Raw genomic sequence first — 23,890 nt, forward strand, 5'->3', positions numbered from 1 at the left:
GCAGACCGGATGCGGAAGGGCGGTGCTTGGAGGGGAAGTGAACTAACGCGCGCTTCTCAGAGCGCATGCGCGCCCGCGGGGATGGCCGGCGAGGATTGGAGGACTGGCGGCGGGGCGGAGAGCTTCGAGTCTGGTTTTGCGCGGGAATTGGAACGGCCGCCGCCGCTGCCGACAGGAGCCTGCGAGCTGCAGCTTTCCAGCCTTGGCCGGGACCATGGTGCGGCCTGCAAGGTGAGTAGTTAATGGCGTCCGGCGCGGATGGGGAGGAAGGGCAGGAGAACGCTGTAGGCCGCGTCACCTGCATGGGATGGAGGGAAGGGCCCGAGGACCAGGGTAGCGCTGGTGGGACCTACAGCTAAACGCTCTAGACTCCAGTGAGAGCTGCCGCTCCTCGGAAAGGTCCTAGTATCCAATCTGTTTCCTTCTCTTGGCTCCTTTGACAGTAACTGCCGTTTCTTTTACCCACCGCGTTCAATTAAGGCCTGGTTACAGCGCCACTGCGTTCAATTAAGGCCTGGTTACAGCGCTTTGCATTTCACCAAGCTCCTGCTTACGTGTTATTTCATTTGTTCGTCCCTATACTTCTTTGAGATAGAAAGTTTGGGTCTCCCTATTTTATCAATTTAAACTTCTGGGCACGAAAGCCAATTTACCTGAGTCATGCAGCTAGTAAGTTACAGGATAACACGCAAACCTAATTCAGCTGGCGCCAGCTCCTCTGTGTTTTCCATTAAGTGTACTGTTTGAAACTATTCCTCCAGTTAACCTCAGTCGAGCACCATGGAGGCCTTGGGTCAGCCGTTCATTTAGTAGAGTTTTGAATATATTTACTTTTGTGCTGGAGGCATATATTTACTAGATATATATATTTACTAGGTTCTGGAGGTTTCAGTCTAGTCAAGGGGTTAAGTTGGAGACGGAAAATAAACATGGCAGTGTGAGAGAATGAGAAGGAGGAAAGCTCTACTTTAATTTTAGTTTTTTTAGGGTTTTTTTTTTCTTTTTTTTTGGCGTTACGCGGGCCTCTCACTGTTGCGGCCTTTCCCGTCGCGGAGCCCAGGCTCCTAACGCGCAGGCTCAGCGGCCATGGCTCACGGGCCAAGCCGCTCTGCGGCATGTGGGATCTTCCGGGACCGGGGCACGAACCCGTGTCCCCTGCATCGGCAGGCAGACTCTCAACCACTGCGCCACCAGGGAAGCCCAATTTTAATTTTTTTAAAAAAATTCTATTTAAGTGTAATTATTTATAATGTTGTGTTTCTGGTGTTTAGCAAAGTGATTCAGCTTTATATATATATATATAACTTTTTCATATTCTTTTCCATTCTGGTTTATTACAGGATGTTGAATATAGTTCCCTGTGCTCTTCAGTAGGTCCTTGTTTATCTATTTTATTTATAGTAGTTTGTACCTGCTAATCCCAGACTCCTAATTTATCCCTCCCCATCCCCTTTCCCCTTTGGTAACCATGTTTGTTTTCTATGTCTCTGAGTCTGTTTCTGTTTTGTAAATAAGTTCATTTGTATCATATTTTAGATTCCACATATAAGTGATAGCATATGGTTTTTGTCTTTCTTTTTCTGACTTACTTCACTTAGTATCATAATCTCTAGGTCCAGCCATGTTGCTGCACATGTCATTATTTCATTCTTGTTGATGGCTGAGTAATATTCCATTGTATATGTATACCACACTTCTTCATACATTCATCTGTCAGTGGACATTTAGGTTGCTTCCATGCCTTGGCTATTGTAAATAGTGCTGCAATGAACTTTGGGGTGCATGTGTCTTTTCGAATTAGAGTTTTCTCCAGGTATATGCCCAGGAGTGGGATTGCTGGATCATATGGCAACTCTGTGTTTAACAAGAATATGCTTGGCTTTAATATCCTGTGGGAGGCGACGATGAGAAAGACGCATAAAGCACGCACATCTATGATGGTTGTCTTCAGAAAAACAACTTGCGAGGTTGTTTGACTTGTGAGCCTCTTTTTCATAGAAAACCATTTTCACTTGAAAAAACAACTGACTGGCAAACTGGGTTATTCACACTTGGGTAGTTGGCAGAAGATAAAAATGAAAACTAGAGTTTCATTTAGTGCAGGGGAAGGAGGAAGGAAATTATTTTATTCACTTTGACTATCACTATCTTCTATTGCCCTCTAAAGTAGTGTAAACATTAGTTTTCAGGTGTCAAGTACAAAGACACTCACCATGTTTTAAATGTCCATTGCATAATGAACATTATTTAACATTGTGGGATATAAAAGAAAATGACTTTCAGTGTCAAGAAGTTTATAATCTAATAGGGAAGAAAGAATCCATGTATAAAACAAAAGTATACATACAATAGGAACTTCCAACAGCAATTAAACACTGTATAAACTTTGAGTGTTAATTATATTGATTATTCTTACTTTATGTGTTATCTAAATTAACTTTCTTCCTTATCAGGTATATCCAGTATGGTTATACCTTTTTCAGCTAATGCTAAATCCTGGCTGTAAAATGTAAATCATGTTTTTAATTTATATATTCTTTTTTTTTTTTTTAACTGCTCATTTCCCTACATCTTTGTTCTTTGAATATTTGAATTTTATTTTATTTGTTTTTTTATACAGCAGGTTCTTATTAGTCATGCATTTTATAAACATCAGTGTATACATGTCAATCCCAATCTCCCCATTCTTCCCACCCCCACCCCACCCCCCGCCACTTTCACCCCCTTGGTGTCCATACATTTGTCCTCTACGTCTGCGTCTCAGTTTCTGCCCTGCAAACTGGTTCATCTGTACCATTTTTCTAGGTTCCACATATATGCATTAATATACGATATTTGGTTTTCTCTTTCTGACTTACTTCACTCTGCATGACAGTCTCTAGATCCATCCACATCTCAACAAATGACCCAATTTCATTCCTTGTTATGGCTGAGTAATATTCCATCGTATATATGTACCACATCTTCTTTATCCATTTGTCTGTCAGTGGGCATTTGGGTTGCTTCCATGACCTGGCTCTGGTAAATAGTGCTGCAGTGAACACTGGGGTGCATGTGTCTTTTTGAATTATGGTTTTCTCTGGGTATATGCCCAGTATTGGGATTGCTGGATCATTTGGTAATTCTATTTTTAGTTTTTTAAGGAACCTCCATACTGTTCTCCATAGTGGTTGTATCAATTTATATTCCCACCAACAGTGCAAGAGGGTTCCCTTTCCTCCACAACCTCTCCAGCATTTGTTGTTTGTAGACTTTCTGATGATGCCCATTCTAACTGGTGTGAGGTGATACCTCGTTGTAGTTTTGATTTGCATTTCTCTAATAATTAGTGATGTTGAGCATGTGCTCAACATCCAAACAGATTTTTATTTACTCAAGACTCTTAATGGCCTTAAAGAATGGAGGTGAGAAATTGACATTTGTGTAAATGAAAATTTCTGTCTTGTTCACAGGCACAAGAAGCCAGTCAATTACTCCCAGTTTGAGGACTCTGACGGTGACGGTAAGTAGAGCTTCTTATGTCTTCTTTAAAGATTTGGAAATTTATTTCCTCACAGTTTATAGGATATGTGTGTGTGTGTGTATCGCTAAAATATGGTTAGTACCAATTGCATATGAGGTAGGCCTGGAAAAATAATATTCTAAGCACTTAGGATACTTATGTTGATAATTACACTGACAAGAATTATTGGCATAAATCATAACCAAATAAGGCCAGGTAAAATGGCTTTTTACATCTAAACTCTGTGAGGCCCATGTTTCTCACTGTGGGATTTGTACCCTTTTATCCCTTCCCCTGAGAAGAACACACTGTCTTTCTGAGACACAAATGTGTTACAGAATATAATGTGAAATCCCCATTAATTGTACAATAAAACAAGGCCTTGAAGAAAGCTCAGGCATAAGCTTTACCCTATTGTCCTATGTATGTATATATATTTGCTTGTCTCTGCTATTAAGAGAACTTTGTTCAAAAAGTTTGAGAAACATTGTTAGATTACATTATACTTAAAGGTAAGTTGTGTGTGTTTCTTTCTTAGACCATTGGAGTTTTCTGCAGGTCAGATATTGAGTAATTCCTCTGTTTGAAGGACTCTGTTTCTCACCTTGAGCCCAGTCCTACGTGTGTCTAAGACTTGGGAGAAAAGAGCATAGGGTATAACTTCTAGCTTTTTAATTATTGTCATCAATCTGTCAGTAAATTGTTATAAATTGCTGGTTGTATTCTGGATACTGTGGCATGGGGGTAGGGGGCGAGTCACAAATTATTATATTCCTACCTGGGGAAGCATAAAAGAGATGACAGGTATTAATAAATGCAAAAGTGCGTGATTCAGACTACACACACGTGAAGGTATGCATGCATGTGTCATGTATGAGTTAGAACGCTAGAGCAGCAGTCTCAGCCTGAGTGTCAACAGAAGAACTACCTCACTTCTGAAGATTGGTAGAGGGCAGAAGACTCTGGGAGAACAGAATGGACTGGAAAAGAGCATCCCTTTGCCAAAAATCATTTTCTTCCACTTGTCAACGTGATAAAATTATAAAGGGAATTTTAATAATTTTTCTAATGGTTTTACAGATTTTTAATTAATTGTTCTTTTCTTTGCCACTTACACATACTAGCTTAGTTGCCTTTGCATCTTTTGGGGGGATTAGTTTTTGATAGATGGATATTTTTTAAAATAAAGGCCACTAAAACAAAGTTGAAAAGCTTGAGGGAGAATAAAGACAAACAGTATACCAACAGTATTTTTTAAACTGTGGAAAGCAAACAATTTGCTTGTCTTTTCTTTTTTTCTTTTTTAAATTAATTTATTTATTTTTGGCTGTGCTGGGTCTTTGTTGCTGCACACAGGCTTTCTCTAGTTGTGGCGAGCTAGGGCTACTCTTCGTTGCCGTGCGCAGGCTTCTCATTGCGGTGGCTTCTCTTGTTGCGGAGCACGGGCTCTAGGCGTGCGGGCTCGGTAGTTGTGGCTCGCGGGCTCTAGAGCGCAGGCTCAGTGGTCATGGTGCACAGCCTTCGTTGCTCCGCGGCATGTGGGATCTTCCCAGACCAGGGCTCGAACCCGAGTCCACTGCGTTGACAGGTGGATTCTCCACGATTGTGCCACCCGGGGAGCCTCAACTTGCTTATCTTTAAAACTTAAACACACATGGTAATAAATCTCAGCTATCAGGAAAGTAATTTTATTTATTTCTTCCTAAGGAAAAGCAATTTCATATGTTCTTTTATTTTTAATTCACACATGAATAGATGATTTTGTTCCTGCAACCACACCGTTAAATAAAAAATCCAGAACTACACAAAAGGAGTTAAAACTAGAAAAACCAGAACCTAAACTGAAGAATCTCCGGGAAAAAGACATCCCACTACAAGAGAAAACCCCTAAAAAAAGGTGAGAGGTAAGACATACAGTAAATGTGACATTAGGTGTGTTAATTTAAAAGAGAGATAAATTCAAATTCTTGGTCTAAATTAAAATTTGAGCAGCATCGTGGGTCGTATTTTATTTAGTGCATGTAGGAGAACAGGGATGTACCATTAATCCCCTTCTGACTTTCTGAACTTCTTTAAGTTCACAAATGTATGAGGAAATATCCATTTAAGTATTAAGACAATCATAATTACCATGTTTAGAAGGTATGACTTTCATTTACAAGACCTAATAGTACCTGTCTCTGAGGTCCTCAGGTTTTACAAGACTACTTTGTTAAAAATTACATTTGTAAGGACAGTTTTATAAAATTTAAAACCACGTATCTATAATATATGAGATGATGGATGTTCCCTAAACTTCCTGTGGGCATCATTTCATGATGCATGAAAGTCAGATCACTGTGAATTGCTGTATTGTACACCTTAAATTTACGCAGTGCTGGGTGTCAATTATATGTCAGTAAAACTGGAAGAAAAAAATTAAACCATGTATTTTTCTAGAGATAAAAAATATTTTCTCTTTATCTTACTGAGTTTTGTCCAGCAGTGAGCAGGACCTATGGTTTCTAGACTCACCCTGGAGTTCCATTCGTCAGTACCGAGAGAGGGTAAAATGAGGGAAGGAAGCCCCGAGAGGCCCCAGACTTGCACTGTGGTGGGGAGAAGAGCAGAGGAGGGATACTGACCAATGGCACGTAGGACGTGTGTTGCTTTACTGCTGCAGTAAATGTGAGGAAAGTTAATTAACATAGACTTAGCCCATGTCCTTCTCCTTACTGTTTTCTTTTTTGTGTTTGAGCTTCTTGTACTACCTTTAAAATATGGTTAACAAAATAACCAATGGATGGGAGAAAATATTTGCAAATCATAGACCCCATTAGGGACTTGTATCTGGAATATATAGGGAACTCTAACAGTCCAACAATAAAAAGAATAATGACCCAAGTTAGAAATGGGCAAAGCACTTGATTAGACATTTCTTTAAAGAATATATACAAATGGCCGATAGCACATGAAAAGATGCTCAACATCCTTAGCCAACAGGGAAATACAAATCAAAACCACCATAAGATAACGTGTCACGCTTACAGGGGTGGCTGTAAGGAGGACAGACAACAGCAAGTGTTGAGGAGGATGTGGGGACATGGAGACCCTCACACATGGCTGCTGCTGCGAGTACAAAATGGTGCAGCCACATTGGACAACAGAGGAGCAGTTCCTTGAAGTAAACAGTTACTATATGACCCAGCCTAGGTAAATACCCAAGAAGTAACAATCTATGCCCACACAAAAACCTGTGCGTGAAGATTTATAGGAGCATTATTCATAATAGCCAAAAAATGGAAGTAATCCAAATGTTTATCAACTAATGACTGGATAAGTGAAATGTGATATATCCATACAGTGGAATATTATTCAGCAATAAACAGAAATGAAGTACAGGGAGGAGGAAGGGTAAGCTGGGACAAAGTGAGAGAGTGGCGTGGACATATATACACTACCAAACGTGAAATAGCTAGCTAGTGGGAAGCAGCCTCATAGCACCGGAGATCAGCTCGGTGCTTTGTGACCACCTAGAGGGGTGGGATAGGGAGGGTGGGAGGGAGACGCAAGAGGGAGGAGATATGGGAACGTATGTATATGTATAACTGATTCACTTTGTTATAAAGCAGAAACTAACATACCACTGTAAAGCAATTATACTCCAATAAAGATGCTAAAAAAAAAAAAGAAATGAAGTACTGATATATGCTACAACATGGATGGACCTTGAAAACATTGTAGGGAGCCAAAGAAGCCTGGCACAAAAGGCCACATATTATATGGTTCCAGTAATACAAAATGTCCGGAATAGACAGGTCTTAGAAACAGAAAGTAGATTAGTGGTTTCCAGATGCTGGGGAGGGGGAAATGGGGACTGACTGCTAGTGGATATGAGATTTCTTTTTGGGTTGATGAAAGTGTTCTGAAATGACATAGTGGTGATGGTTTCACAGCTCTCTGAATATACTAAAAACTGCTGAATTGTATGCTTCAAAAGGGTGGATTTTACACTGTGCGACTTATATCAATAAAATTGTTATTTAAAAAAAATCCTTCAAGGTGCATCTGGTATTACCTCCTTTACGTAGTCTTTTCTTACCTTCAGACCTTTTCAAACCTTTCTTTGTTTTCTCTTCCTCTTAAGCACTATAGCACTCTTGACCACCTTGAACAGGCGACGTGATAATCTGTTTATATAGGGTAATTATTATGGGACTTGTTTTCCTACCTCCTCATTAACTGCAGACTTTTTGAGGGCACTTTTAACATCCTGTCTAGTGCAGTGCCTCACAGAGTAAGTACTTGCTGAAATATTTGTCAAAGTCCAGATTGGGCGGAACAGATGTAAAAAAAAAAAAAGTAATTTCAATTTAATGAAAGAGCTATAACAGCTGTCTAAAGAGGTGTGGGTGAGGTCAAGGAAGATTTCTAAGTGGAAGTGATGCTTGAGCCACGTCCGTTCTCAGTTGGGCAGGTGCTTCCCACCTGGACGGAGCTGGTGGTGAGGAAGAGACATCACAGTGAAATGGACATGGTCACGTGATGCTCCTATTTCAAATCTGTTGCTGGGTCCGACATGACACTTAACGTTTCAGGAGGCTTAACGTTAAGGAGCAATTATGATCACGATCATTGTTGAAGAACATCTTTCTGAGGTTGGAGAGAAACTCTTAGTCACTGAGGAAAATCTCAGATTTTAGTTGAGATTGATAGTTTACAAACTCATTATTATTTGTGTGTCTATTTTAGAATGCCTTTAGATGATAAGCTCTACCAGAGAGACCTAGAAGTCGCACTGGCTTTATCAGTGAAGGAACTTCCAACCGTCACCATTGATGTGGAGGAGTCTCAAGATAAAAGTAACTTTATTTTCGATAATTACCTTTAAAACCTTCTTATTGCTTTTGTAATCATTTTGTCGGATGAGCCTTTACAGAGGGAAAAATATAGTTTTAAAACTTTGGACTACAAAAGGAGCAATTTGCAGGTGGTGCCGTTGGTTTCAGTTGTTTATTCAGTTGCATAAATCTCATCCACATAAATACCTGTCTGCCTAACGCTCAGATTCAGCTGCAGGACGTGGACTATGACCCTGCATGTCCAAAGTTCATCTTGATATGCAGTGAAAATTTAATTTCATGATCAAATAACTTGACCTGTACCTCCGAACAATCCACCTTCTTTCTCTCCAAATTCAGATTAGTTAAACATAATCTAATGGTGGTAATTTTTATTATTTACAGAGGCTAAAGGTACTAATTTGGTTAGCAAGCTCAGTAGACTTGATAGATTTATGACTGCTGGCTTTATCTGTGGATTTTTCTGCATGGATTTTTCTGGCAGTTGGTCAGCAGATGGCAATATTGATATTCTTGGAGAAGCAGAAATCATTATTCCCGGAAAAGACATTCAAATTGCTCAGTTGCTTTTTGGATTAAACTGCTTTGGCCTAACTTCTTTTATCTTGGAGGATAATTTTAGCCCATTTGCTATTTAGGGGTACAGATGTTCCTGTCTGAAAATAAGTGAGATAGTGTTGATTAGGGGGCCCTTCTAGTAATCAGGAGTCAAAGAAACTGAAGAAGAGAATTGTCATGTATCTAAAACTGAGAAAATGAAAATCTCTTTCCTGTAAAGGATCGTGGCATTGGATAGCAAGGTTTCCTTGGAAGTACCACTTCTCCAAGAGTAATAGTACCAATCATCATGACTTAAAGTTCTCTTAAAATACTCTAGATAATTTTAAAGTTGTGATAATGATGGAAGAGTCTTTACATTAGTAGAAGCACAGATCGGCGTATACAGAAATGATAGTTAATGTTTGTCCACTGTTTCCTTTGTGCTGGGCACCACAATAAGCAATTTCCACATGCAGTCAACATTTAATTCCCCACAGTAGCCTCACTTGATCCCCACACTATTTTTTTGGTTTTTGGTTTTTTTTGGCTGCGTTGGGTCTTCGTTGCTGCGCGCGGGCTTTCTCTAGCTGCGGCAAGCGGGGGCTGCTCTTCCTTGCCGTGTGCAGGCTTCTCACTGCGGTGGCTTCTCTCATTGTGGAGCATGGGCTCTAGGCACACGGGCTTCAGTAGTTGTGGTGCACGGGCTCAGTAGTTGTGGCTCGTGGGCTTTCAGTAGTTGTGGCATGTGGGCTTCAGTAGTTGTGGCTCATGGGCCCAGCCGCTCCGCGGCACGTGGGATCTTCCCGGACCGGGGCACGAACCCGCGTCCCCCGCATCGGCAGGCGGATCCTCAACCACTGCGCCACCAGGGAAGCCCCCCAGACTGTTTTTATCTCCACATCACAGATGAGGAAATTAAGTCTTGTAGAGGATAAGCAACTTTCCCCTGGTATATTGCCTATTTAAGAGCCTGAATTTGAACTTAAGTCTGATTAAAGTTTGTGTGATTTCAGAGCCAAAACTTCTAACCATATGTTAGCCTCGCCAAGTAAAGTCAGTGTGCTAGTTTGAGCCTGGATCAGCGGTCCGCAACCTTTTCGGTGCCACGGACCGGTTTTGTGGAAAGCAGTTTTTCCACGGGGTGGAACGGGGGAGAATGGTTCAGGCAGTAATGTGAGCCATGGGCAGGGATAGGGAGCAGCTGTAAATACAGATGAAGCTTTGCTCACTCGCCACTCCCCTCCTGCTGTGCGGCCCAGTTCCTACCAGGCTGCGGACCGGTACCAGTCCACTGCCCGGGGGTTGGGGACCCCTGGTCTGGATCGTTTATCTGTATCTAAATGGTATTAGATTTTAGCACTTACCTTCCTATTTCTAGACATAGGTTGATTAGGGTGCTTTCTTCTTCCTCATATTTAGACATTGACAAACATGGCAATAGTGAAACAGAAGCAATGAGTAAGTCTCCTCATATCTCCAATTGCAGTGTAGCCAGCGATTATTTAGGTAAGTTTTTGATATTAATAATATTTTTTCCATCGACATTTTCTAACTCTTATTTAAATTCCTGAAACTGTAACTAGAACCAAGGTCTTCACATTTGTGAAGGTTCTCTTCACCCCCTCTCCTTTGTTTCTTTCTGTTTCGGTTTTCCTCTCTTTTAGCTGCAGACCCAGTTTCTCCCCTGGTGGAGGCTCACTACCACCCATGGCTTCTAGTTGACAGCAGCTGAACGCTGAAGAAAGGGGCTCTATCTTCCCAGCTCCAGTTGGAACATTCTTGGGGAAAGACTCTCAGTGTGGGCCTTGGGCTTTTGCTTAACTCAGACTCTTGCCAGGAGACTGATGTATTATGATTGACCCAGATTGGGCTGTGTGGTCTGTTACCAGAAGCAGAGGAAGGAGAGAGCTGGGCAAATAAAAAGAGCAGGTGTAATAGAAGTCTACTCCACAGCTCTTTAAATGTTACCTGGCACAAAAAGTTTCGTTGATATTTTTTATCCTGAAGATCTGGATAAGATCACTGAGGAGGAGGATTCCCTGGGTTCTCAGCGGAGAAGGAAAGCGGCATCCCAAGCCGGGGTCCAGCAGAGGAGGATTCCTTTGGAAAAGAGCGACGGCGACGGTGCCGATGACTCCGAAGCAGACTTTGCAACTGGTAGGTTATGTCCTAACTCAAAATTAACCCTATGGAGAGTCAGTAGAAAGTTCTTGGAGACCATGAACGTGTGCAAAGCACTGCTAAACGGTGTGTGCAAACTTGAGGAATACATAGGACAGTTCAATTCAGCTTATGGCATTTGGGGGAAGAGCTTTATCTGGAGGCGACCTTTAAGCCGTGCCTTGAAAAGTGAGTAGCATTTAGGGGTGAAATAGCACTTCTGACTGATAGAAGGGCATAAACAAGAGAACAGGCAAGTGCACCTACAAGAGCTCAGTGGCGCTGGAGGTTCCTCAAAAAACTAAAACTAGGACCACCTCAGGGTCCAGCAGTTCCACTCCTGAGCATTTATCCAAAGAAAACAAAAGTACTAATTAGAAAAGATATCTGCACCCCCATGTGCACTGCAGCATTATTCACAATAGCCAAGATGTGAAAGCAGCCTAAGTGCCTGTCAGTAGATGAAGGGATAAAGAGGATGTGGTATATGCCTGTGTCCACAGACACACACAGTGACTGTTACTCAGCCATAGAAAACATGCCATTTGCAGCAACGTGGGTGGACCTAGAGGGCATTGTGCTAAGTGAAATAAGTCAGACAGAAAGACAAAAACTACTGTATGTTTTCACTTATATGTGGAATCTAAAAAACAAAACAAATGATCAAACATAGAAACAGTTACAGAGAGCAAGCAGGTGTTTGCCTGAGGGGAGGAGGGTGAGGAGAGGAGGGAAATAGTTGAGGGAGATTAAGAGGGACAGACTTCCAGTTGCAAATTAAGTGAGTCACGGGAGGTACAGTGTGGGGAATATACTCGATAATCATGTAATATCTTTGTGTGGTGACAGATGGTACCTAGCTTAGCGTGCTGATCATTTTGAAACGTACAGAAATATCGAATCACTGTGCTGTGCACCAGGAGCTAACACGGTGTTTAGGTCAATTATATCCCACCAATAAACAAACTCATGGAAAAGTAGGTCAGGTGTGTGGTTACCAGAGGCGGGTGTTGGGGGCGGGGGAATGGGATGGAGGCAGTAAGTACACACGTGCAGCTGTAAGAGAAATAGGCACTAGGGATGTAGTGCACAACAGGACGAAGATGGTGAGCACAGCCGCGTGTTACATACGAAAGTGAAGAGAGTAAATCCGAAGAGTTCTCATCCCAAGAAAAACAGTTTTTTCGATTTCTTTCATCTTGTGTCTGCGAGATGATGGAGGTTCACCAGACTTGTTGTGATAGTCACTTCATGATGTACGTAAGTCAGATCTTCATGTTATACACCTTCAACTTACACAGTGCTGCATGTCAGTTATATCTCAGTGAGCCTGGAAGAAACAAAAGAAAAAGACGTAGACACACACAGACACACACACAGAGCTCAGTGAGGTTTGCAGGGAAGGGAGAAGGCGGTGGAGGTCGAAGAGGCCGCCTGGCCCCAGATCGTGACGGGTGTCAAGCCTGCTTCGCCTGAAATGGAAGGACGAACACGCCGCCCGGCGCACTGAGTGCACTGCAGGGAGCAACAGTGCCGGGTTCTCTTCCCCCGCCCCACGCCAAGAATGACTCACTGTCCCATCCCCTCGGAGCTGGTGGTTTATTATACTCGAATGTGCTGCTGGATTCATTTCAGACAACCTGAGCTGTCTGGGACAGGGTCCCTTCTTTAAGTGACATTTCAGAGTTTTCCTCCTGCACTGGCTCACCCTAGATTAGAAGAGAAAGGGAATTCTGTGACCTACAGTGGGAAAAGAAAAGTGAAAATGGAGAGAATCAAGGCTTTTCTTAAGGACATCTAAAGATACCCCAAATCTATAACCTGAGTGTCTGGGCCTTCCAGATTTCCCAGTATGAAATGCTAATGACTTGGGATTCTGGGAGTTCCATTTCCCCACCTCCAATTTATTTAAATAACATTATAGCCCGCTCCTACAGTTTATCCTCTCAAGCCAAGAAAAGAACACATGAGATACCGTAACTGTTGGGGTTATAGGAAGCTGTATCCTCCTAGATTCTATAGTCTGAAATTTTGGAGAAACTTCTCCACTGTTTGCCCTCCCTGAACCTAGATCCTCTTGGGAATCCAGAAATAATTATTTGATTTTGCAAGGTACTATTTATAGCGGCCTTCATGTGATCTGCTGGCCTTATATGGTGAATTCTGTATAACACGGTAACTATTATGTGAACACATGGGTTGATTATCTGTTTTTAAAATTTTATTTGTGTGGGAAGGATGATAGAATGAGGACATCACAGTTTGAAGATTGTAATGACGTTGTTGAGCTAGGCAAAGCTCATCAGTCGAAGGCTGACGAGGATTTTTGCGATGGATGGAGGATTCAGGCCGGCGTCAGCTGGACCAACCGGGAGTGGGGCAGCCATACATTCTGTGCTTTCTGATATGACTGACATAATATGGAGGACAGAGTATCACCTATGATGTGTATTCTTGCCCCAAAAAGTAATAATAACCATAATGTGAGCCTGATTCTAATTGAGCCTTGAGAAAACTCCAGCTCACAGGAAATGCAAGAGTAAGTTAAATGACACCATGAGGAAGAAAACAGACCACTCCAGAATGTAGGACATTCCATAGGACAACTGACCTAGTTGCTTCAACATGTCAAAGGCATGGGGGAAAAAGGGATGGGATATTGCTCTATATTAAAAGTGATTAATATGGGCTGGATAGAAGATGATTCCAAGAAACTATTGTTAATATTGTTAGATACGATAATGACGTGTTTTTTATAAGTCCGTGTTTTTTAGAGATGCATTCTGAAGTATGTAGAAATGTAATAATGCAGTGTCTTGGGTTTATTTTTATATACTCTGAGAAGGAAATGGAAGAAAAGATAGATAGATGAAACAAATGTTGCAAAATATTGATGATTGTTGAATCTGGGTGGTAGTTTATTATTATCTACTGTTGTGTATGTTTGAAAATTTTCATATATATATATTTTTAATATAAAATATTATTCCACATAGATAGTTAGGTAGATATTATATATGGTGGGTATGACAGTGGTTATCTCTGAGTGAGGAGATTAGGGAGTGGGCTTTCTTCTTAATACTTTTTTGGTATGGTTGGCATTTTCTACAGTAAGCATGTACTGCATTTGTAATAATGTACAAAAAAGTGTAAAAAGGTTTTTTATGAATATAGGGCTAATCCTTATGTACACTTAATTTTCAGAGTTTAATATTTACAGGACATGATTTTCTGATCCTCTCTTCCCCTGAAAAATAGAAGAATCATTGCTTAACTCTCGAGTATTCTCTATTATGCTTTTTTCCAGAAGCTGTAGCTACTTAACACATCCCATCACTGGCTTGTATCATCCCATGCAGAATAGAAAGGAGTTTGTGGGAAATCAGAGGTGTGTCCCAGGTGAAATCATACACAGGATTGTCAGTTAAGATGGTTATGGTACGGTCCATCTCTTCTCAATTCCCAGTGGGTTTCTGTTCTGGCATGTTGGAGTTGGTGTGATTAAGGAAAGGCGTACGGTTATTATTACCATCCAGGTTATCGTTTTGGAAGAGCAGCTAAATGTTATACCCAACCATTCTTCTCAAAAGTTGCTGAGTTAAACTGGTACAATCAGAAGTAAGGATTACTGATGGGAAATTAATGATAATAGCAATAGCAAGCAGTGCTCTTCTGTTCGCTATATGCCAGATGTTATTCTTTCCCTATATTAACTCACTTAATCTGCACAGCAGCCCTGTGATGCAGGTTGTAGGGTTCTCCCTATTTTATACATAGGAAACTGAGGCACGGTGAAGTCAGGGACCTGTCTCAGGTGGCACGACGTGTCAGTGGAGGGGCCGGGATCCAGACCCAGGCACCATGCATTGTTTTGCCCCTGGAAACAGCATAGCACAAAAGGGCACAAGGATCTGGTGTAGAAGATGAAGTTGAGGCACTAGAAGCCTCACCTTTTTTTTTTTTTTTTGCCACGCCGAGCGCCATATGGGATCTTAGATCTTAGTTCCCCAACCAGGGATTGAACTCCCTGCAGTGGAAGCGTGGAGTCCTAACCACTGGACCGCCAGGGAAGTCCTACAAGCCTCACTTTTTAGAACTTTTTAGAGATGAGGTATATAATCTTCTGTTTCAGGTGAGGATTCTGAGGACGATTCTGATTTTAGTGAGAGTGAAGATGATGAAAGTTTCACTGTGAGAAAAAGTAAAGTTAAAGAAATTAACAAGAAAGAAGTGAAAGGGAAACGTCCCGTTGAAAAGAAAGAGAAGAAAGCCAAATCCAAACGGGATGATGTGGGTAAGAGCAGTCCCCCATACGTCACTTCATACTGGACATGCTTGCTTACTTACCGTGCTTCTCTCACCTTTGCCTTGAGCCTCCTTAACCTTTTGCCAGCGTTCGTTTCCTGGTAAGATCCATGGAAGAGAGCAGGCTGGGGTGGGGAAGGCAGAAGGGCAGATAGGGGCACTGACCCCCCCCCCCTTCCAGCACGGACAGTTTCCCCCTTCATGCTGCGCCTCCCTCTGAGTGGCTCCTGTCACCTGTATTTCACAGCGACAAAACTGGGGCTCCGAGAGGTTAAACCGTCTGTTGGAATTCTTATAGCTGATAAGCGAGGGGCTAGAATTTGCACCCAGGCTTGTCCATTCAGAGCATAAATCTGTCCATTAGACCACATGTTCTCCACACGATTAAACAGGGAAGTTGGCGTGATTCTCATTTTCTGCTTGTTGCATGTGCCTCAGTCTTTGAGTTGAGAACGCTTTTGTCATGTGTTTAGGGCCCTGTGGTTTCTTCAGAATGAATTCAGTTAGGAGAAACCAGTTTTACAATAAAACTTTTGGAATTTGTGACGACTTGAATGTGGAATATTTGTTTCTTGTATAAAAGAAGTTAGGATATTTTTGAGTTCATAATATACAATAGATTATTGTAAAATATAACTTCCTTTAACCTGCTTTGTTTTACTTATTGATGGATATTTTTATGTCTTGGTTGTTTAATATACGTACTGTTTGAAACTAAACTTTCCATTATTCAGACCCCGTTCATTAAGGGTGGGCATTGCTCTCACCTTAAATAGCATGGCGCTGAGTACTGGTGCTGAGTACTTACTAAGAAATGAGAACTAAGTACTGATTGAGTCGTATTCCTCCCACCACTGTATTCTCAATTAGCCAGGTTTTCATTGCTGTTTTTTTGCAACTGGCAAATTCATCTGGTTTCCAGAAATTAGATTTTAAATGTAGGGGGTTTTAGAGGTAAAACTGTGTATTAGTTTCCAATTGCTGTAAAAATTTATCACAAATTTAGTGGCTTAAATCAACACAAATTTATTACTTCACCATTCTGCAGGTCATAGGTTCAAAATTTTCCTCACTCGGCTAAAATCAAGCTGCTGGCAGAGCTCTGTTCCTCTGTGCAAGTTGAAGGGGAGAAGAACCCCCTTTGCTGCCTTTTCTAGCTTCTCGAGGCCGGGTGGTCCACTTCTCCCTTCAGAGCCATCACGTAACTCTCTCGTTCTCCCAGTTCTCACTTTCGCTAATAAGCACCCTTTTGAGTACACTGGGGCCGTCGGATAACTCAGGATAATCTCCCCACATCTCCAGAACCTTAATTTAGTCACACCTGCTAAGTCCCTTTGCTGTGTAAGGTAACATGTGCGCACATGCTGGGAATTAGGAGACGGGTCTCTTTAAGGGACCGCCTACCAACAACCGATATGAAAAAGTCTTTGACAAGAGGAAAAAACCTAACATGAATATATTTCATATTTTCTTCAGATGTTTGTTTATGCTTTCTCACCAAAACATTCTAAAAACTAAAGATAAAATTTCAGTTTCCAGGTTGGAGTTTGCTGCTTAAAGTCTTCCGTATACCCTGGAGCAAGTTGCTTCCCGAGAAAATTTCCTATGTAATATTAGAAGTAAAGTTTAACAGCTAAATAATGAGATTAAGAATTTGGAAAGATTGATTATATTTCTAGTCCCACTAATAATGTACTGATAACCTCTAATCGTCTCTGACCTGGCAGGTGTTATAATTTTTCCCTGAATAGAGAAAATTTCAAGAGCTATGGTGTCCAGTATGGTAGCCACTAGCCAAAGTAGCTCTATCTTATTTAAATTAATTAAAATTAGATAAAATTTAAAAGTGAGTTCCTTGGTTTTGCTAACAACATTTCAAGTGCTCACTAACTGTATGTGGCTTGTGGCTACCATATTGGACAGCACGAAATACAGAACGTTCCCATCACGGCAGAAAAGTCTGTGGGACAGGGCTGACCTAGAGAATGGAGATGTTAACGTTAAGAAGAGTGTTTAGTGAAAATGTTCATATGCACAGGCACTTAGAGCCACCTAGGTATCTCAAAGCAAGCATTATCTGAGAGTGAACTTATATTCTGCTTCTCCCTCCATCAAAAATAAACAAACAACCCAAATCCACTCCCATTCTGTGTTCATTCTCTGGGTAAATGGTGCCATCGGCTGGTGTGTTCCTGACAGGAACTTGCCAATCATGATGATTCCCTCATCTCCAGCACGCCTTCCCCTTCTAATTACTAAAAACGATCCACTCTGTTTTCCCCCTTTTCTCCCCCTTAGTTCAGGCCCTGATCCCCTCTCACCTGGGTTACCATAGAGCCGTCTAGGTGGTCTGCTTTTACACTGCCCTCGGCAAGATGCTTCTAGATGTAAGTTCCCCGCCCCGTGACCACCTCTAGAGTCTGTCATCTCTCTTACCACCTTGCACTGTACACATCTCGGTACTTTTCTGCCCTTTCTACTAGAGTCTAGTGACTGGACCGTAAATTCCTAGAGCCTAATAAAATGTCTCACTGACATATTCCGATGAGACACTATTGTGTGATGATTACAAGTGTGGACTCTGGACTCAGACACTTACTAGCTCTCAAACTACAGGCAGATTGTTTAACCTCTCTGTTTCCTTAACTGACAGTAGGGATAGTCACTTCTGTATTGGAGTTGCTCTAAGGGTTAGAGGTAATGTATATGATATGCTTACCATACTTCCTAGCATGTAATGCTCATAAAAGATGGCTATTCTTTGACTCTCAATAAATGTTGATTAATGAGTTTTTCAAATTTATGATTCTGCTTCTTTAATTCTTATAAGCTTATATGTAACTTGATAATTTTCACATATACATGCTAGACTTTATCTTCCTCTGTGACCCCTTTTTTATGTATATTTTTCAAATAAGTGACTTCAGTAGATTCTGCTCCTGCTGCTGTCAAGTCAGAATCTTGGCCCTCACTGAAAAAGGTTTCTCCTTCTTCAGAGGCCACTAGGAAGCAGCTACAAATACGAAGTCCTCCAGCTGAAAGCAAGAGACCTAAGTGGGTCCCACCAGGTATAGTAGTATATTTATTTACTGCTCAAGGGCAGGGGCTTGGAAAATTACCACTAGTAGATTTTTTTTTCTTAGTTGTAAATGTTACATATGAGCACTTCCTCATATTATTTTTTTAAATTTATTTTTATTTTATTAAAAAAATTTTTTTGGCTGTGTTGGGTCTTCGTTGCTGTGCACAGGCTTTCTCTAGTTGCGGCGAGCGGGGGCTACTCTTCGTAGTGAGCGGTGTGCGGGCTTCTCATCGTGGTGGCTTCTCTTGTTGCAGAGCGTGGGCTCTAGGCGTGCGGGCTTCAGTAGTTGCGGCGTGCGAGCTCAGTGGTTGTGGCTCGCGGGCTCTAGAGCGCAGGATCAGTTGTGGCGCACGGGCTTAGTTCCTCCGTGGCATGTGGGATCTTCCCGGACCAGGGCTCGAACCCGTGTCTCCCGCATTGGCAGGTGGATTCTTAACCACTAAGCCACCAGGAAAGTCCCGGAAGATTAGTTATTGAAATAATAAGCTCTGTCAGTTCAAGGATAATCCTTAGTGTATTTCTTCTGAGAATAATTAGTGATTCCGCAACAAAAGAATTTTAAAAGTATTGATAGACTGTAGAAATTTGAAGGTAGCATAAGCAAAAAGATAAAAAAGAAATAATGGATTGATGGGTAAAGAGTCACATCAGAAAACACAAAGTACTTGTAAATTCATTGTGTGGAAGGGCCGGGCAGGTGACAGAGGTGAGGGAGTTGGGCCTGGGGAGGAAGCGTGAGTGAGCGGGCATCGCTGGCCCTCGAGAGCGCGTGCCCTCTGGAAGGAAGCCGCCGTTCCTCTGCTCCACCCGCTTGTTCACATGCAGGATTATGGGCCTCATATTTCCACGGCTGAGTTTTTCAAGGAAGCCAGAAATACAGATTTTAGTGTGAAATCTCCTAGTTCTTAAACGTGGACTTTTTAAAACAGCGTGTGGACCAAACAGTATATCTGAGAGCAGGCTTTGACCCTCAGGTTACCAGCTAACCTCCTGTCTTACACGCATGTGAGAAGACCAGCAGGATTCCGCTGGGAAAGTGAGCCAAGGACATATCATACCACTGCCCCCAAGAAGCACAACTAGAAACCAGTATGAAAAGAAGTGCAGCCCCACTGGTAATCAAGGAACTGTAAATTAAAATAATAAAATGCTGTTTTATACCTCTCGAGCCAGAAAATAATAAAGCTATGTTATTATATATAATAATATGGTATTATAATAATAAAGTATCAGCCAGTACACTCTGGGTTGTGGGGTAGCAGGTATAATTATTTGTTATAAATTTGTAATCCCTTTACAGGACAGCTTGACAGGAGCCATAAAAATAAATCGATCTTTTGACTTAGGAACTAATCTTGGGAATTTATCCTTAAAAAGAATTCAAAAGAAGGAAAAGTAGTAAGTGGTCAGTAGTAAGTGATTTTTTATAGCCGTTTATAGAAAAGTGGTGAAAAACTAGAAACAAACCGGAAGTTTGTTGTAGGAATTTGCTCAATATGTGGCACGTATGTGCAACTAAGCACGATAAATCAGGTGGCTGGAAACATGGAAATGTTCATAAAACCTTTGTATGAAAAAATACACACACTTGTACTTATTACGGCTACAATCATGACCAACTACAAACATACATGTGGATGAACTCTGAAATTTAATACTCATTGGAAATGATTGCTGTATTAGAGTGGTAGCATAAATGAAACTAGTATAAATAAAGAAAAATGGTATTTGTCATATTTAAAGTTATGTGGTATTTGAAAAAATAGATTCTGTAAGGAGTACTTGTAAAAGTTGCAGAATTTTGTAAAAATGTGTTAGATTTTGCTACTACTTTAGAAATTATAATTCCATTCGTTTTTTTATGTCTTTACAGTCAGTGTTCTTTGCTCCCAACTTTCCTATTTAGCTTTCACATTTAAAGTTTTGGTGTCATTACCTTGGCCTCTGAGGATGTTTGAAAATATGCAATGCTATAATATTTTCTGCTCTTTAGTACTTCCCACTCTTTTGACCTAATATGTAAATTGATAGAACCTGCATAGCAGAATAACGCTTAACTCCTTTTTTTGACCTCTTCTGTTTTATAAACTGACCTTTGTTACGAGATTTCTGACGTTCTCAGCATCAGGTGATCTGTCTTCTTGCAGCGGTGTCTGGAAGCAGCAGCCGTAGCCCACTGGCAAGAGTGTCTGTGAAGTCTCCAACTCAGAGTCTCCGCCTTGGCTTGTCCCGATTAGCACGAGTTAAACCTTTGCATCCAAATGCTTCTAGTAGCTGAGTGTAGTGGCAAGAAAGTGTTTGATTAAGAAGATCTCACTTTTATAAGCATGTTATATTTGTGTTTATATTTGAGGAGGGTATTGTAACATAAATGAATCCTTTAAATTTGTATAAATGATCTCTACCTGTTTTGTGATTGTTCTCTGAAAAGCTGAGACTTCAGTAAGAGGTTTGTTTATAAGAATTATCTTGGAATGTCATTCCCTTCCAGAGAGCATATTCTCTTTCCCTTATATGTATATAGTAAGTCATTGTCATTACGTGGCTGTCAATCTGACACGGAGGACGTCCCCGTTATGTGTTGTTCTTTCCTAGGAACATGCCCGATGCTTTTTTCTGGCTTTGTCTAGTTTGTGGCACCTGAAATTTAACTGTGCAGAGTTTATCTGGCAAAAGGAAAATTCCCATTTCTCCCAGGAGACATTTCTGAAATCTTATACGTTACTTAACATGCATTGTCAGTTTTGTTGCAACAGTGTTTCATATTTTAGCCAAATGTTTTTATATTGAGAATTCAGAATAATTTCCCATGTTAAAACAGTTGCTATACTATAGCGTATGTCTCCTACTTTGAAGTAGATGGTTAGATAGCAAATAGAATTTTGTGACATTTTATGAAGGCCTCATTGTCAAAACCTTTAATAAAAGTGAAAAAGTTGTGATATGCACTTTTCCTTGATACTAATGCATCCATCTGTCTCTAACTGTCTACATTTCATGATAAAATGAGTGCTTTGCAGAAAAACGTTAGCCTTTTTGTTGTAAATATAAAGGGGAAGAGCTGTTTCTTAAAGTCGTCACTTTTACATTAAGCCCGTGCTTTAGAGGGTGGCTGTCAAGTACTTGTCACCCCTATTGTATTAGTACAGCGCTTTAGGAAGCTTATATCCTAATTCACTGTGAGTAAAAATAGTGATAGATATTTTATATTTATGATGAGAACTTCAACCAAACCAAATTTCAATTCTTAATAAAAATACTTTGAATCATGTTAACCATTAAAAAATATATAATACTTAGCTCAGTTCTTCTTGGTTAATGAAATATCTATGTTAATGTGAAGATAAATATTTAGAATTTGATTAAAGCGATGATTTTCTGTAGGAATTATGATCCTACTGCTATTATATATATTTTTTCTTATCGAGTGTATATTTTCTACTGTCTTACACCCCCTCACGTACCCCACCCCACCTCCTCTTGGAAACATGTTTCCCACGGACATGGTGTTGAGGTACTCTGTATGCTGCAGTTGAACAGTACACATTTATTAAGAGCCTACCCTGTGTTAGTACTAATATCATTAATTAATCATCTGGACCAGCTTGATGAACCTGTTTTCTCTATGCTATTGATATCAGTAGTTTCCACTGAAAGTTACCGTAAAGTGTGTCAAAACTGGCCTTGCAGAAAGCAGTCACGAGCTTCCTGTTGCCAAACCCAGGGTACACTTTCTCACCTTATCTTACAGCCCCTATTCATTATACCCTGCTTAGTACATCTTATTTCTGGGCCCGAACGACACCATTCTTTGGTACTTTTCTCCCCGCCTCCCTGCCTACTCTTCGTTGTTTGTGGCTTGCTATGTGTCACCTACACCCACAGCTCTCACTGCCATACCATATTCTGTGAGATTCCATTCTTCCCCCACCCCACCGCCCGGTCCTTTTTTCTTTCAAAGCTTGGGCAACTTCAGGTTCCAGTGGTCAGCAGTGTGACAGTGACTGCCAAGTCAGGATCTTTACCCCGGACCTTGCCCTTGACGCAGACCACTTGATCGTTTGACGTAAGTCATCCCCGAATCAATAACGCCTCCCCCTCCCCGGGCGTTTTCCCGCCTGTGTTTTCTGTTAGTAGATACAGCATCACCGTCAGTCAGCTGAGGTGCCTCAGGCACTTGCACCCTTCGCATCCGGTCAGCAAGCTCTAGTCCATTTCCTGCGCTTCTCAAAACTGCTCTCTCCTGCCACTTGCTGCCTTTACTCTGACGACTAACGGGCGTCCTTGCCTTGACTGGTAACCTACTCGGGCCTACCCATCAAGCCACTCTAGCCAGAGGGAGTGTCCTAAAATAAAATCTGAGCCCGAACACCCCTCTGCTTAAAAGCCACACACACACCCCTCAGCCTGTTTAGTTCACAAGCTATTTTGAATCAGCCTAGTCCCTGGCTGCTTCTTCAACCTTGTCCCATGCTGCCCACGTTCACCTTTGACCCCCGCCACACCACACCGGGTGCTGGTACCAGTGGCTCCAGGTCTTCAGATGGTTCTTACTTGCCTTCCATTGATAATTCCGACTTGTCCATGACTCAAAATCAACTTGGCTCCTTAAAAAAATTTTATTTGAATGTCTGTTTCCTCCACGGACCAGACTGTATATTCCTCCAGGTGATGCTGCCGTCATTCAACTATTTAGTTTTCTTGCTTTTATCATGTTAACAAATTGAAGCATAAAAACCATATGATAATCTCAATAGACGCAGAAAAAGCTTTCAACAAAATTCAACACCCATTTATGATAAACTCTCCAGAAAGGCATAGAGGGAACTTACCTCAATATAATAAAGGCCATATATGACAAACCCACAAGTAACATCGTTCTTTTTTTTTTTTTTTTTTTTTTTTTTTTTTTTTTTTTTTTTTGCGGTACGCGGGCCTCTCACTGTCGCGGCCTCTCCCGTTGCGGAGCACAGGCTCCGGACGCGCAGGCTCAGCGGCCACGGCTCACGGGCCCAGCCGCTCCGCGGCACGTGGGATCCTCCCGGACCGGGGCACGAACCCGTGTCCCCTGCATCGGCAGGCGGACTCTCAACCACAGCGCCACCAGGGAAGCCCTGAGCTATGTTATTTGTAAGCCCATGAATCTAATTCTTCTTCGGCCATTTATGAAAAGACAATATAGGATAAGATGGGAGCCCTGGTGCCACAGTCAAAAAGGAGTTCACAGGACCTATGCCCTATGCAGTACCCCCAGCCCATTGTTTTCTATATAAACACACAGATACCCATGTGTGTATATACACACATTCATGGGCTCTTCTAGGAATTCAGTAAGAGCAGGTGTTCTGTTGGAGGCCCTGCAAATTGTATTGATGGCAAAAGTAATTTGAAGCATTTCATTATGTACCTTCCAGGATGTCCATTGTATGAACCCCGAGTTTTTGTGAGAATTTCATGGAA

At 41.5% G+C, this 23,890-nt stretch overlaps 1 protein-coding gene across 3 annotated transcripts; it reads left to right on the forward strand.

The window, feature by feature from the left end:
- Nucleotides 1–64: 64 nt before the first annotated feature.
- RAD51AP1 (RAD51 associated protein 1) lies at nt 65–21,989 on the forward strand. 3 transcript variants are annotated; one of them, XM_067008576.1, is made up of 9 exons: nt 65–231; nt 3,453–3,502; nt 5,258–5,399; nt 8,234–8,343; nt 10,303–10,389; nt 10,891–11,040; nt 15,176–15,337; nt 18,345–18,416; nt 20,578–21,838. In XM_067008576.1, the coding sequence occupies exons 1-9, from the start codon at nt 215–217 to the stop codon at nt 20,706–20,708; spliced, it is 921 nt and encodes a 306-aa protein (XP_066864677.1). In that variant the 5' UTR covers nt 65–214; the 3' UTR covers nt 20,709–21,838. The 3 variants fall into 3 exon arrangements, with proteins under 3 accessions (XP_066864677.1, XP_066864679.1, XP_058938693.1); XM_059082710.2 differs by having other exon boundaries at nt 83–231; nt 18,267–18,416; nt 20,578–21,989; XM_067008578.1 differs by lacking the exons at nt 18,345–18,416; nt 20,578–21,838 and adding an exon at nt 17,647–17,792.
- The last annotated feature ends 1,901 nt before the right edge of the window (nt 21,990–23,890 follow it).

This window comes from Kogia breviceps, chromosome 12 (assembly GCF_026419965.1).
Source record: "Kogia breviceps isolate mKogBre1 chromosome 12, mKogBre1 haplotype 1, whole genome shotgun sequence".
In the NCBI taxonomy this organism is placed as follows: Eukaryota; Metazoa; Chordata; class Mammalia; order Artiodactyla; family Physeteridae; genus Kogia; species Kogia breviceps.